We start from the raw sequence: 13957 nt of genomic DNA, 5'->3' as shown, positions 1-13957 counted from the left end.
GCCCCTGCAACTCCTCTGCCCCATGAAGGGCGTCAGCCACCATCCTGGGGCCAGGCCGGGTAATGGGGCCTTGGTGGTGGGGCTGGCCCCACCTCTGCGGAGGAGCGGGCCCTCTTCTCTGCTGCTGGGGACACCTGGCTGGACCCCAGCCTGTGTCTGCCCCGGCCTCCGCCAGAGCCTGGTCCGCCCATAGCTGCTGTGCCCTTGCTCTCTGTCCCCTGGGCACTGCCACCTTTGTGGCCATAGGCACCTTCTTCTCCCTCTGAGTCCCGGTAAGAACCTAGGGGTAATTGTCTGACTCCTCCCTGTCCCCCAGAGCCCTCAGGCACCCCCTCGTTCTGTCGCAGCACCACGGGCCTGGTTCCAGCCCTTATCTGCAGGCCTTATCTCCAGCGTCCTTACTGTTCCCTGGGCCCACAGGAGAGCAGTGACTCTCCACTCTCAGATGTCGGTCCCCACCCTCCCTGCTGGACTCTCCGTATCGGGTTCTGGGCGCCGCGCTGACTGCAGAGTCAAAAGATCTGTCCCCCAGCACAGAGGGTCAGACCCATCGTCTGACGTGTCGGTGAAGCAGATGTTGCTATCCCGCTTGTCCGCTCTCAGGACTGATGAGAGTGAAAGCTTCTCTTGACCTGTCAGATGCAGGCGGTCTGGGCCTGCCGCCCTGCGGTTTCTCCACAGCCCTGCCCTTCCTGCCCTGGCCCCACTCCCCCTGCCCTTCAGGGGCTGCGGCCTTGTCCACTCGGGCTGCAGGCTCTTCTTCCTCCCTGGCCAGTCCTCCCTTGTGGCAGTGTGGAGATACAAGTGTGACAGTGTCTGTTTTCATAGAAGAGGAAACCAAGGCCAGACAGGTTAAGTAACTCGCCCAGGGTCACACGGCAGGTCGAAATGGAGCTGGGCTTTGTCAGGCAGGGTCCGGCCCAGAGCCTGTGAGCTCCACCACTGCACCTGTTGTAGGTGGGGTCCGACTTGTGGGTACAGGCAGGTAAGGCAGGGACCTGCCCTTGAGGCCCCCCCCCCGCTGAGCAGAGTGGACATAGAGGCCGGGTAGTCCCTGCAGGAAACCAAGTTCTGGGGACCCCGAGTCAGGGGGCCCTGCTGGGATTCTTGCTTGCCCAAGAGACTCAGAGCCTCCCTCCCACCCTTTCCCCTGTCTCGGGGCAGTGGAGGACTGGGCAGTGGCATTCAGCCCGGGGCTTATCACCGCATCTTCAGGGTGAGTCAGACTCTGGGTGCCTGCCCTGCCCCTGAGTGCCCTCGGAGCACAGCACCTGTCGTCACCGCACCCGACAGGAAGTCCCTCCACCCGACGGAGGGCTGCTCTGGCTCTGAGGATGGGCGCAGGGTGAGATTGTGCAACCTGCCAGGTTGGCCCTCAGCGGCATCAGTCCCTTCCTGTCCCCCTCACCCCCTTCCTGTGCCTATCTCGCCTTGACTTTTCCCCACCCTGGGCCCAAATCAACCGGAAAGGCTCAAGCTGGGGCTGGTTTCCCCTCTTCTCAAGGGGCCTTATTCTTTCTTGGACTATTGAGCAGAAGGGCCTTACCATGAACAGCTCCCCAGGCATCCCCAGAGCTAATGAGGCCTGTTGGGCTGGCCATCAGAAAGGGTTTCTGTACCTGCGAGTCCTGTTGGGTCTCCAGCTGCTTCAGTTATGGGCTCGTGATAGGGGGACCTAGTTCACAGATTGGAATGTCTCTCTATGAACCCTTTCCTGCTTCCTTCTTTCTCTTCTGGAAGGAAGAACCCTAGGCAGCAACTCCTCTTGGGATGAGAGAGGGGCTCGTTCCTTGTCTCCTCAGCTCGAGAGCTCCTCCTTCAGCACTGCTGCTGTTGGCAGTTCCCAGCCCTCATTTACTCTGAACCAGCAGCTGCTGGGACAGGTGCAGCCCAGGAGTGCACCGTCTCACCTGGCTTCTGGTCTCCCCATCGTCTCCCATGACTCCCCTTCCAGCCTGCCACAGAGCCCTTTGCGAGTGTGGGGCTTGGCCCGGCTAAGTCCACCCACAGCCCTGGAGGAAGGCCTTGTCAGCCCCCTCCAGCCTTGACCTCCCCTAGTCCTGGCTGAGCCAGCCATGTGGGATGGCCCCGCAGGTCTGGACAGTGCCCTTACTCTGGCCTCATGGCTTTCCCAGGCAGTTACCATTCTTCAGCTGCTTGGAAACCTCCCATTGGACATGCAGAGCTGAGTTTTAGGGTTACCTCCTTCTCTGACAACCCCTGTCCCTTGCCAGTTCCCTAGGTATACAGACACGGAATAAAGTCTTCCTTACCATGCAGAGTTACGGTTTCTGAGTCTGTTCCTTTGAGTAGAATTGAGATTCTTGAGGATAGCATTCTTGTTTCCTTTATCTTTGTGCCCAGGGCTGCTGACCCAGCACACAAAGGGGAGCAGTTACAAGGGAAGAGGGACCCCAGTCTTTGCCTGGTTGGGGATGGCAGGAGGAGGAGAGGCAGCAACTTCCCTTCTCCCCCCCACTTTTCTGCATTTCTGGTGGTTGATTGAGTTTCTGTTGGGGTTCAGGCAGCAAATGTGGATTCAGGTGCTCCTCCCATTCCCTGCGGCGGTACTCAGTTCATGAGGGCTTCTTCTGGGAGGGGACTGGGGAGCAAACACATTGTTAAAACACCAAGTCTAGAAGGTCCCAGAACTGATGAACCTCCAGCTGTTATTTTTTTAAGTAAGCTCTGCGCCCAATGTGGGACTTGAACTCATGACCCTGAGATTAGGAGTTGCACTCTCTGCTGACTGAGCCAGCCAGGTGCTCCTCCAGCTGGTCTAATAGAGAAAGAGAAAAGGCAGAGGTTGTCAGCGTCAATGGATATCATTACAGATCCTACAAACGTTGAAGAGAATAAATAAGAGACTATTGTAAGCTGTTTTATGCCAACCCATTCAGTAACTTAGGTGAAATGGACACTCCTTGAAACATGCAAATTAATGAGACTGACATGGGAAGAAATAGAAAATCTATAGAGCCCCATATCTAAACTCTCACAAAGAAAACTTTGGGCCAAGATGGCTTCACTGAAGTCTTATCATAGATTTAAGGAAGAAGTAATACCGATCTTGCACAACCCTTATTTTATTTGCAGAAATATGGTTTCTTGGCAGAAGGATTTCAAACAGTATGAAACAGCTCCGTTGGTCTCTGTTTAGGGACGGGGTTGTTCTGAGGCCCCTTAAGTCTTGCATCAGAGACCCCTTCCCCCTGCAGGCTGAGGGAGGCATTTCCAGGAACAGGCAAGAGGACCCTAGTCCAGGATGTGGCTTTCCTGACCTCCGCCACCACTGTTTCCAAGAGTTTGGCTCTTCTGGAGTTAGTGGAAAGAGTAGTTAAATTAGCAGACGGTTGATGACGGTTGTCTAATCCAGGCCAGGAGGAGCTCCAGGAGATGCCCCCATACCTGAGGAAGATATGAAGGACTTGAGGGAGGCCTGGATAGGAACAGGAATGACTACATGCCTGGGCCCAGAGGAGTGACTCGCATATTGTCGGGGAACCTCAGGAGGCTGCCTGGAGGAGGTGGCTTTTGAGCTGACCTCCAGAATTGGTCAGAGGGTGGGTTCTCTTAGGGGTTATGAGAGTGGGCATGTCAGGATTTGAGAGACAGTGGCTGTAAGGGCTGGGTGTTCTGGACAGGGGCGAGTGTGAGTGGGCTGTAGGGCGAGTGTTGGGGCCTTATGAGGCTGCTCCTGGAGGAGAATGGCTGTTGTCCTGAGAGCCTGGGGAGCCAGCAAGAACTTGGAGCAGAGGAGTGGTGTGATACGACCCGCATCTGGGACAAATGGGAAAGTGGAGACAGACTTCGGGGATGTGGAAGGGGAAAAGCAGGGAAGTGCCCCAGGAAGCTGTGTTCTCTGGCGTAGTGGGGCAGCAGACTGGCAGGCTGGCATGGTTGGGAGGCAGGGGAGAGAGAGCTGTGGGCTGGGTTGCACAGGTGCCTGTGGCAAGAACCAGAGAACAGAGACTGGGAAAGAGGGAGAAAGGTGGGAGATTTGGGGAAGGGTGTGTGTGGGGAGGGGTTAAGCAGTGAGTCAGATTTAATTGTCTTGGGGTAGATGGGGTGTCTCCAGATTTCGGGGGGATGCTGTGCCCCTCAGGCCCCGCCTGCCCTCGGAGGGTGCGCCCCACAGCCTGAACCTGGACTTGGGCTGGCTGTAGCCGGTCAGAATCAGGGCTGAACCAGGGCTGAACCTGAACGGCGGGGGAGTAGGGGAGAGGTGGCTGGGGTCAGAGATATTTTTAGAAACTGAGTGCCGCTCTTCCACTATCTCTCATTTGTCTCCGTGGTGAGAACGCAGGGCCAGGGTCGGAAAGACTTTGATCCAGACCTTAGCCGCCAGGGACAGGCTCTGTGTCCTCAGGCGAATCTTTTCCCTTTCCCTGATGGCCATGCGCCAGGCTCCCCGTGCATTGAACTGAAGACTTGGGAGACAGCCCTGGGGGCCCTTTGAGTCTCTTAGGCTGGGGTGGGCCGTGAGGGTCGTCTCTACCTCCTGCCTCTATCCCAGGTAGTGAATGCCCTGCCTGGGGACCGAGGCCAGGATCACCCAGAAGCTGTTTCCCTGCTCACGAACGCTCGCTGTCCCGAGTTGCTGGGGAGTGTGAAGACGGGAGCGCGCCTCGGGCTCGCATTTCTGCGGCCTTTTGCAGGTTACCCTGCTCCTGCCCCACACGCGTCTCTGTTCTTCCTCCAGCAGCCCAGGCCGGGGCCGTCCTTAACCTCACGCTGCGGGCACTTAATGGTGCAGCCCACCCACTGGACAGCTGGGCATTTTTTAAAAATGTCACAGAGATGGGTGCATGTTTTCTCATTCATTAATGAATAACCAGCCTGCGCCACGGCACTTGAGTATCTCTGGGACTCCAGGACTGTGGTGGCTACGGTGGCTGCGGAGAAGGGGCACAGTGTTTGCCGAGGACTGGTTCCCAGAGGCCGATGCCGTCGTCCCCACCCTCCTCTGCCAGCTGGTCCAGGTTAACCGAGCCCCATGGAAAGATGCCTTCCCGTGGGGTTGCCTACCAGCCCGCACGGGGGGAAAGCTGAGCCTTTTTTCTCTGCCCTTCCATCTCTGTCCTTACTCACCAGGGGGAGGAGGCCGTTGGGGAGTCTGCTCATGGGCAGTTAGAAAGGAACATTTTTTTTTTTTTTGACTGTCCAGGCTTACGGCTTGCTTAATCTGCTGGCATTTCATCATGGAGAGGGGTGCGTGCACCCATTGGAAGGTCCTGCCCAGGCCCCCACAACCCTGGAGGCCACACAGAGAACCCTAGCTTGTTTCTCATTTAAGAATTTGTACTTTGTGGGCACCTGGGTGGCTCAGTCGGTTAAGTGTCTGCTTTGTAGTCAGGTCATGATGCCAGGGTCCTGGGATTGAGCCCCACATCAGGCTCCCTGCTCAGTGGGAAGCCTGCTTTCTTCCTCTTTCTCTCTGCCTGCCTCTCTGCCTACTTTGTGTACTCTCTTTCTCTCTGTCAAATAAATCAATAAAATCTTTAAAAAAATCTGTACTCTGTCCTCCCTTCCCTCTTCGGCCATCGCTATCTGAGAGCCTCTCTGCCCAGGGCTTGCTTGTCCAGCGTGGTGGCCAGGCTCTTAGGAAAGGTCCTTCTGCCAACAGCTCCCCCAGCCTTTCCTCTGGCTCCTACTGCCTTACTTAGGACACTGGCCAGAGCCCTCTGTGACCGGCCCCACCTGCCTCGCCAGCCTGGCCAGCATTTACCTTCACCAAGGCCTGCTTCTCCAGCCACCTGGATGTTCTGCACAGCACACCCTCCTATGCTCCAGCTGCGCCCCCATCCAGGAAGCCTGTCCTACTCCAGTCACCCCCACATTCTGCCCATCCCTCCCACCCCACCCTGCAGAACCACATCGACCTCTCATGTGGCTGCGGTCACTCTTTCGGCTTCTTCATCTCTGAGACTAGGCTGCTCGGGGCTGAAAGAGCAAGGGCTTATCTTGATCCATGCACATCATAAAAGCGTTTCTCTGGGCCAAAAGCCTCCAGGCTGGTTTCCGGGCTCTCCTTCCCTGTAAGCGTGAGGCCTAGGAATGGTGGGGTCTTGTTGTTCTCAGGTCTCCGTGGCGATCACTGTTGGGGAGGGATTCATGGAGCAGATGCCGCTCTCAGGGAGGCTGCTGTCAGTGGCACGAGCAAAGTTCAAGGAGAGTTAGCACAGCACACGTAGATGTTTCACTTAAAATTTATATGTCTGTTCTAGCTCTTTTCTAAATTTTTATTTAAATTCCATTTAGGTAACATATATTGTATTATTAGTTGCAGGGGTAGAATTTAGTGATTCGTCAGTTGCCTAAAACACCCAGTGCACATTACATCCCATGCCATCCTTAATGCCCCTCACCCAGTTACCCCGTCCCCCACCCACCTCCCCTCTAGCAGCCTTCAGTTCGTTTCCTAGAGCTAAGAGTCTCTCATGTTGGGGCATCTGGGTGGCTCAGTTGGTTAAGCAACTGCCTTTGGCTCAGGTCATGATCCTGCGGTCCTGGGATCGAGCCCCACATTAGGCTCCCTCCTCCTTTGGGGAACCTGCTTCTCCCTGTCCCTCTGCCAGTTGCTCCCCTTGCTTGTGCTCTCTCTCTGTCAAATATTGTTTTTGGGGGGGGAGGGCGCCTGGGTGGCTCAGTGGGTTGAGGCCTCTGCCTTCGGCTCGGGTCATGATCCCGGGGTCCTGGGATCGAGCCCCACGTTGGGCTCTCTCCTCAGTGGGGAGCCTGCTTCCTCCTCTCTCTCTGCCTGCCTCTCTGCCTACTTGTGATCTCTGCCTGTCAAATAAAAAATAAATAAAATCTTTAAAAATATATATTCTTCTTTTTTTAAAGTTTCTTATGGTGTGTCTCCCTCTCTGATTTTATCTTATTTTATTTCTTCTTTCCTGTCCACTATGTTCATCTGTTTTGTTTCTTAAATTCCACATAGGAGTGAAATCATGGTATTTGTCTTTTTCTATTGGGCTTATTTTTCTTAGCATTATACTCTCTAGTTCCATCTAGTTCCATTTTGCAAATGGCAATTTTTTTTTTAGTTCCTCCCCCCCCCCTTTTTTTGGTAACCTCTGCACCCAACATGAAGTCTATACCCCAAAATCAGGAGTTGTGTGTCCCTCCAGCCAAGCCTGCCAGGCACCCCTCTAGCTCTTGCTTACATCAAAGTGGCCTCCTTATGGCAGTGCCTTACTGATGTCTCAGAACGCTGTTCCAGAGGGATGGTCAAAGGCACGCTGCTGCCAGTAATGAAGTGCACGGTGACACCCCCCCCCAACTGGAGGGCCAGTCCTGGCAGGCACGGGGACCCTGGAGTGCCCCAGCATGTGCACTGAGAATACGGTCATGCATTTGAGCACAGACCTGGGCGCACACCCTGCATGTCTGTCTGTGCCCAGGGCAGTCTGATCTTACGGAGTTAGGGAGAAAGCCCAGGGAGACACTTGATTCTGTAGCTGGAAGCTGCATGGTGCTGTCCTCTGTTGTGGCCCCTGGTGTCCCCTAGAGAATGAGTATGCTGTGTCAGGTTTGAGACTTACCAAGAGACGGGGGGGGGGGGGGGGCAAAAGGAAGGCCAAAAAAAAAAAAAAAAAAAAGCCAAAACAACAACAAAAAAATAAGACATTTTTCCCATAAAAACTTGAAACTAGTTCTCCTTCCCTCCATCCCCTGAATACACGGCAGGAGTCTTATTCTAAGCCTGGTTGTAGTTGGGAGTTAGTTTCCCCTTAAGGTAAGGAAATAGTTGTTCCTGGAGGAACACCAGTCTGCTGGCCTGGAAGGGAGCCCTGGAGGCCCAAGCTCTTGCCCCACCCTGGTCACTGGTGACTGCCCTTCCCAGCTCGACTGCCTTTCTCAGTTCAGCGGGCAGCTCTATCCAGACCCACCCCGGGGGTCGCCAACCACCTGCATTTCTCACTACTCAAACCTAGCTCCTCCTGCATGTGTTCTCTGGGGGACACCATGTGCCCGGTCCGGGCTGGGGTCACTGGTTGCTAAGTTTTGTGGACGGTGGGTGGGGGGGCAGGGGAGGAGTTGAAGGCTGGGCAGTGAGGCTCTGGTGCTGTGTGCCACTCGGGGGCTGTCGGGGGCTGCGACACCAAGCTGCTCCTTGCCAGGGTGAGAGGCTGCTGAGCCTCTCGGGAGCGCAGGGCAGAGCTCAGTCCCTGTACCAGTCCGTTCTTCCCCAGCTCCCTGGGCATCAAGGACTGGGGAAAAGCGCCCATCTGAGCAAGTGGTTTTCTCCCTTCCTTTGCAGGACAAGGAAGACGGGGAGCCCAAAACCAAGCAGCTCAGAGAAGGGGAGGAGGAAGGCGAGAAGCACAGGTGAGGCCCATGTGCAGCTCCATGTCATCCCACCTTGTTGCTGACAGTCTCTACCACTGTGCCCTGTGCCCCCGCGCCCCTCCGCTCCCCACCGCCCCTTGGCTGCCTTGTGCAGGTCTGAAAAGTTCGCCCTTCCCCCCAGACGGAGGCTTTGCTCCCTTTCCCCCACTGGCCAGCCGGCTTTTACGTGGCCACCCGCTGATTCTTCCCAACCCTCGTTAAGGTTTCTCTCTCCTCTCCAGACCACAGGCCTGGCGTGTTCCCCAGCACCTGCAGAATCAGGTCCAAACCGTGCCTGGCGTGTTCGCTTTGCCGGGGCTACCCGGCCTCATCCAGCCCCTTCCGGTTCCCTGTAACCCCTCTGGCCCTTCGGAGTCTCCTGAAGGTGCCCTCTGTGTGTGCTGTTCTCCCAGCCTGGGTTCCTTGTCCATGCCTTCCTCTCCCCTCCACCTGCCACGGGTCAGTTTTCCTGTGGAGCTCAGCTCGGGGGCTGCTTTGCCTCAAAAGTACCTGTGAAACATCGGCAAATCCGCAGTGTGGGGCGGGCAGGAGCTGGTTGGTCTTCATGAGCTGGGGAGAGCCTTCCTGCCCGCCCAGCACTTCCATGCCAGAGTTCCGGGCTCTCGGGCCCTCCCTCCCACGCCCAGCCTTGAACTCGGGCCACAAGGCCAGCGGGGGAGCTGTGCTTGGGATCAGACTTGGTCTCTGAATGGGCAGGTCACCTTGATGTCCTCTGTCCTGAGCAGTTTCCTCAAGGCCCAGGGCTTGAAGGCATCTGCTTGCGTCGGGTAGTGGATATTGATGTCTGAAGAAAACTTCCCCGGGGAAGGCTGTGCTTTGAGGGGGGATAGCCAGAGGGGGGGACCCTCCCCGGAGGAGGGAGCAGAACTTCCTGATGCCACGGCCTTATGTTGACCTTACCAGTGTGAGGGGAACCTCCCCCGGGGGCGGGCCCCTCATCTGGAGCTGATCTCAAACCAGACGGGTGTCTTCATCCCCCAGGGTATGTGTGTGTGTGCGTGTGTGTGCACCTTTGTGACTTGCAAGTTTACAGAGGGGGTTCATACTGCCCTCACAGGCAGCCCCAGAGGGTCCTTGCCCCCTCGGTTGTTCATCAGAGTTGGCAATGGCTCTGTGCTGAGAGGTGGGTGGTGCTGGGACCCCGCCACCTTAGGTGCTGGGCTCTGTGCTTCCCTGTTGGGTCTGGCCCCTCCACCAGCACCTCAGGGGCCCCTCACTGGTACCCAAGATGATGGCTCCGTCCTTGCTCTTTTGCCAGGTGACCTCACATGTGTGGTTTGGGGGTGCATACCTGCACGGTTTCCCCTGTTCTCTGGGACCTGCTGGGGGAACCTGTGGTTTTCTGCTGGTTTGTTCTTAACTTAGGTTCTCAGTCGATCGCTGGCTAGAGCCTAGAGTCCTGATTTCTGGGCTGTCTTCGCTTTGCTGGGACGTTGGTGCTCTCATCCACCTCCTCCTGGATGAGAAAGAGAAGGGTCAGTGGTGAGCAGGGTCATACGGTAGAACAGTTGATTGTTGAGTCGTGTGATGGAATCTCGAACGTGGTGTCGACGGAGGGAAGAGCAGGCTTCAGAATTGAGAACAGACAGGGCAGGAACATTCATATGAAATTCAGAAACCCACACGATGATAGAGGTGTTACTTGTTCTGCAAGTCCTGACTTGATTGCTTTTCTGATTTGGCCTGGGAGGCGGCTGTGGACAAAACACCACCCCTGCCCTCATGGGGCACATGTTCTCTGGAGGGGGACAAACTGGGAAGAGGGCAGTGGAATGGAAGCCATGGAAATGGGGCCATGCTCGTGTCGTGCACCCGCTCCCACCCTCAGGTTGGCTGCTGGGAAGCCAGGAGGAAACTGGATTAGGGAAAGGCTTTCACCAGCCACGATATACCATTCCTTTAACAAAAAGGCAGGGCGAGGGGGGGCCAGGAACAAACCTGTCTCAAAAAACGGCAGTGTTGCTTTTGTTGAGGAAGAGAGCACAAGTGTGGTGTTATTCTCTATTTCTGTGTGCCTGAGAGATTTCATCACAAAAACAGTGTGAAAAGAAAGGGCCACAGGGCCCCAGGTTCCTGTGCCGGAGCTCTGGGTAAGAGAGCCCTAGTTCACCTTCTAGGCCTTAGTGAGTCATTTGTGGCAAAGCCTGAGAGACCCCCTCTGAAGTCCCTTCTTGAGCCTGCGGGGGCTGGACAGGTGGGGGCCGGTAGGGGAGGCAGGAAGACCCGCTCAGAGCTGCCCAGAGACCAAACCTGTGGGACACTCAATTGAGTTCTACTTCCATCCTGTTCTCCCACTTTTCTGACGCTGCCTTCTATAAGGCAGGGTGTGTGGGGGACAGGTCTGGCCTGGGAGTCAGGAGCATGGCTTCTGTGTTGGTCCCTCTGCTGCTCAGTCACTGCCTTGCTTGTCAGGAAGCTCCGCCTGAGGCAGGCGTGGAGCTGTGCCTGAATTTGTAACCCCCACAGGAAAAGGGGACTCTCCTGACTTGAACAGGCTTAGAGCAAAGGGGCCACCCAGGTTATTCCGGAGGGCAGGGCAGGGCAGAGCTTTAGTCCCTGTACCAAGTGGCCAGACCCCTGTGGGTTTAAGCCCAGACTGCAGGGTCTGAGGTGTGGCCGTGGGCTTTCCAGGAAAAGCCTGAGACCGTAGAATCTGGGTCTGTCCTAGGCAAGAGAGGACCTTTCTCCTCATCGGTACCCCAAATCTGGAAAGGGACTCCCAGCAGGATGCTTATGGCTTGGGAGCGTGCTCTACAGAGCCTCTAGGCCACAGCCCCTGCCATGGCCCTCTCTGCCAGTGGGGAGAAGGGGCCACCTTCCAGCTGCACCGAAGATGGGGGCGGGGGCAGGGATGATCTCAGAAGCCGGTTAGCAGTGAGCATCTTTGCTTCCTTGGCTCCTGGGAGGTAAGAACGGTCTGCTTCGGTCCAGGTCGGCCCTCGCTGAGCCCAGGTGCCAGATGGGCACCTCTGTGGGCACCAGCCCTTCTTAAGTGTCCTGAGAGGAACGCAGGGCTCACTCTGGGCTGCCTTCAGCCAGGGGCAGCAGGACAAGGCCTTACGGAGAACATTCCTCTTGCATTGGGTCTGGAATCTTAGTGGGTAGGACTTGGGCAGAGAAGGCTCAGAGGCATGAACCAGCAGGGTGGAGGGGTGAGTGGGGTAACCTCTTGTTGGGGAGGCAGGACAGACACCCTCTGACCTATGGCTTGGAAAGCCCAGCACAGGCTTCGTACAGGTCCCTGGAGCAGGGAGGGAGGGTTAACATGGTGGCCCCGTAGGTGCTGCACAGGCTTATGGGTGGGGCCGCCCGTGTCTCTGGCTGGTGATGAACTTCCCAGATGGACTTCCCAGACGTTCATCATGTGCTTCTGGTTACAGACGGGACTGAGCAAAGTAAGAAAAATTGAGACTGTTCTTTGTGCAGCAGCAGGGCCCCAAAACTGTAGAAACCAGGCAGATGGAGGGAGCTCAGGGCTTGGGAGCAGCTCCGGGTGGGAGGCCAGGCCCGCCAGGTACTAGCCTTCTGGCCCTGGCCAGTCCCGTTGCCTCAGTGAGCCTCACCCGAGTATCTCCGGCAGAAAGAGGGGGAGCACAGTAACGCTCGCTTCTCTGATGAGCGCGACAAATACCATCACTTTCTGTCTGGCTCATGCTGGGCTCTGGGCAGAAAGAAGTCACTTTGAGGCTTTCCTGAGAGAGCTGAGGGACTCCAGACACGTGGAGAAGGCGGAACTCTCACACAGGCTGTGGTCACTTGGCAAATGCGGCAGTGGTTGGGGAGACAGCAAGGGGGGGTGGATGAGAGAAGAAGTAAGGCTGAGAAATGAATGGTTCAGGTCCTTCATGGGGACACACTCCCCCCACCCCCTGATACAGCTGAGCTTCAGCGAAGCTGTTGTGTGCCATCATTTGGCAGGTGCCGTGTGGGGCCGGGGCAGGAGGCCAAGGAAACGGAAGCACCCAGCAGGATCGGAGGCAGGCACCCCTGGGACCTCACTCCTTGCCTGCTAGACTAGAGAATCACCCCGCTTCCTCTCTGCCTGGGCTCTCGCCTGTTTGCCTAAGGACACTTCTCAGAATCTTAGGCTCTTCCGGTTCCTTTGCCTTTCCTTATAAACTTTAAAATTGGCTCGTTAATATCTATTTTTTAAAAAGCTTGCTAGGATTTTGATTGGAATTGCATGGAATCTGTAGATCCATTATGTCTTCTTAAAATCTGTATGACTCTCCAGGATAAATTCTGCCCTGTCCCCATACAAGCAAATCCCCACTGGGGTGGGGAGTCAGTCCCTTGAAGGTAGACCAGCCCAAGCCAGGCCCTGTAGGAAGGGAAGCCGTGTTTGCCTTCCCAGAAGGCCTCTGCTTGTTGTCTGGGCTGGAACCACTCTCTTCCAGCCACCCTCCCTATAGCTCACTCTGAGGGGTGTCCCAGACTCCTCTCTCTCTTTTTTAAAATATTTTATTTATTTATTTGACAGAGAGATCACAAGCAGGCAGAGAGAGGGGAGGAAGCAGGCTCCCCGCTGAGCAGAGAGCCTGATGCGGGGCTTGATTCCAAGACCCTGGGATCATGACTTGAGCTGAAGGCAGAGGCTCAACCCACTGAGCCACCCAGGCGCCCCTGAGACTCCTGTCTTAACACAGCCCCTTGCGTATGGCCTTGGTAAGACAGGACCCGGCAGCCCTGGAAAACTGGCCCACCGAGAGGGGCTTTTCTGTCAGCTTTTATGTTTTTTTTTTAAAGCCTTGGTCACTTCCTCCTGAGGGCAAGTCAGCTGATCCGTGTGCCACAGTTGGGTGTCTGGGGGAGGGTTTTAGCTGACAGTCACGGCCACCCTGGCAGCGGGGAGGGGGGGAGGTGCTGCACACCCTAGCGGGCGTGGGGCAGGAGAGCATGTCTTGTTGCGTGCCTGAACAAGCAAGCCTCAAACCCTCAGCTCCCCGCCACCAGCTCCTCCCTTCTCCTCCGGATCAAGGTATGCCCCCAGCTGGAGCAGTCACCACGCAGGGACAGTCGCTCACTCCGGACTGGGTGTCACAGACTGCTACCGCAGAAACTGGGCCCCAAGCCCTCGTTCTTCAGGATGGAAAACCAGTTCTGCAGCTCCGTGTGGAGAGAGGTCCCACCCCGGCTGAGGCCCGGCCCAGGCCTGGCCCAGTGCCCGAACCTTGCAGGCTGGCAAGTGTCGGGCCTTCTCATCTGCGAGCTGGGTCTCTGGGACAGTGTCTTGTGCTTGCACAGCCATGATGTCACCTTGATCCCACTCTCGTGGTGATCTCGGGGTGGCTCTCACCCACTCCTCCTGAGTCACCTCCATGTGCTCTGGGCCCGGTCCGTGGCAGTGGGATGGACTGTGGCTCCGTGGGTCACCCTGCTTCTCCTGGCCCTGCCACTCAGGCGTAGGCCCTGGGTCGAGGGACAGTGAGTCAGGAAGAGGACTGGTGTAAGAAGGAGGTGTTCACCATTCGAGCAGGCCAGTCGCTTCCCTTCCAGGCAGGGGAACCGGGGAGGGTGGCCGGGTCCCTTCTGCCTGGGAAGAAGCCCTGATCTTGTCGGTCGTGATCATCAGGGCTTCCCAAGCCCTTCTCATGAGTTCTCC

The 13957-nt window shown here is 56.5% G+C and overlaps 1 protein-coding gene across 2 annotated transcripts in view; it reads left to right on the top strand.

The window, feature by feature from the left end:
* The window catches only part of CCDC12 (coiled-coil domain containing 12), a 52915-nt gene that overhangs the window by 25588 nt on the left and 13370 nt on the right, over nucleotides 1–13957 (top strand). For both annotated transcript variants that reach the window (XM_032867878.1, XM_032867877.1), the window contains exon 3: nucleotides 8267–8334. In XM_032867878.1, coding sequence (XP_032723769.1) covers nucleotides 8267–8334 — 68 coding nt within the window. The remainder of the gene's footprint in view (nucleotides 1–8266; nucleotides 8335–13957) is intronic.

Source organism: Lontra canadensis, unplaced genomic scaffold, assembly GCF_010015895.1.
Source record: "Lontra canadensis isolate GAN:19392208 unplaced genomic scaffold, GSC_riverotter_1.0 scaffold35, whole genome shotgun sequence".
Classification (NCBI taxonomy): domain Eukaryota; kingdom Metazoa; phylum Chordata; class Mammalia; order Carnivora; family Mustelidae; genus Lontra; species Lontra canadensis.
Note: the sequence above shows the minus strand (reverse complement) of the source record. Positions and strands in the feature narration are given on the sequence as shown.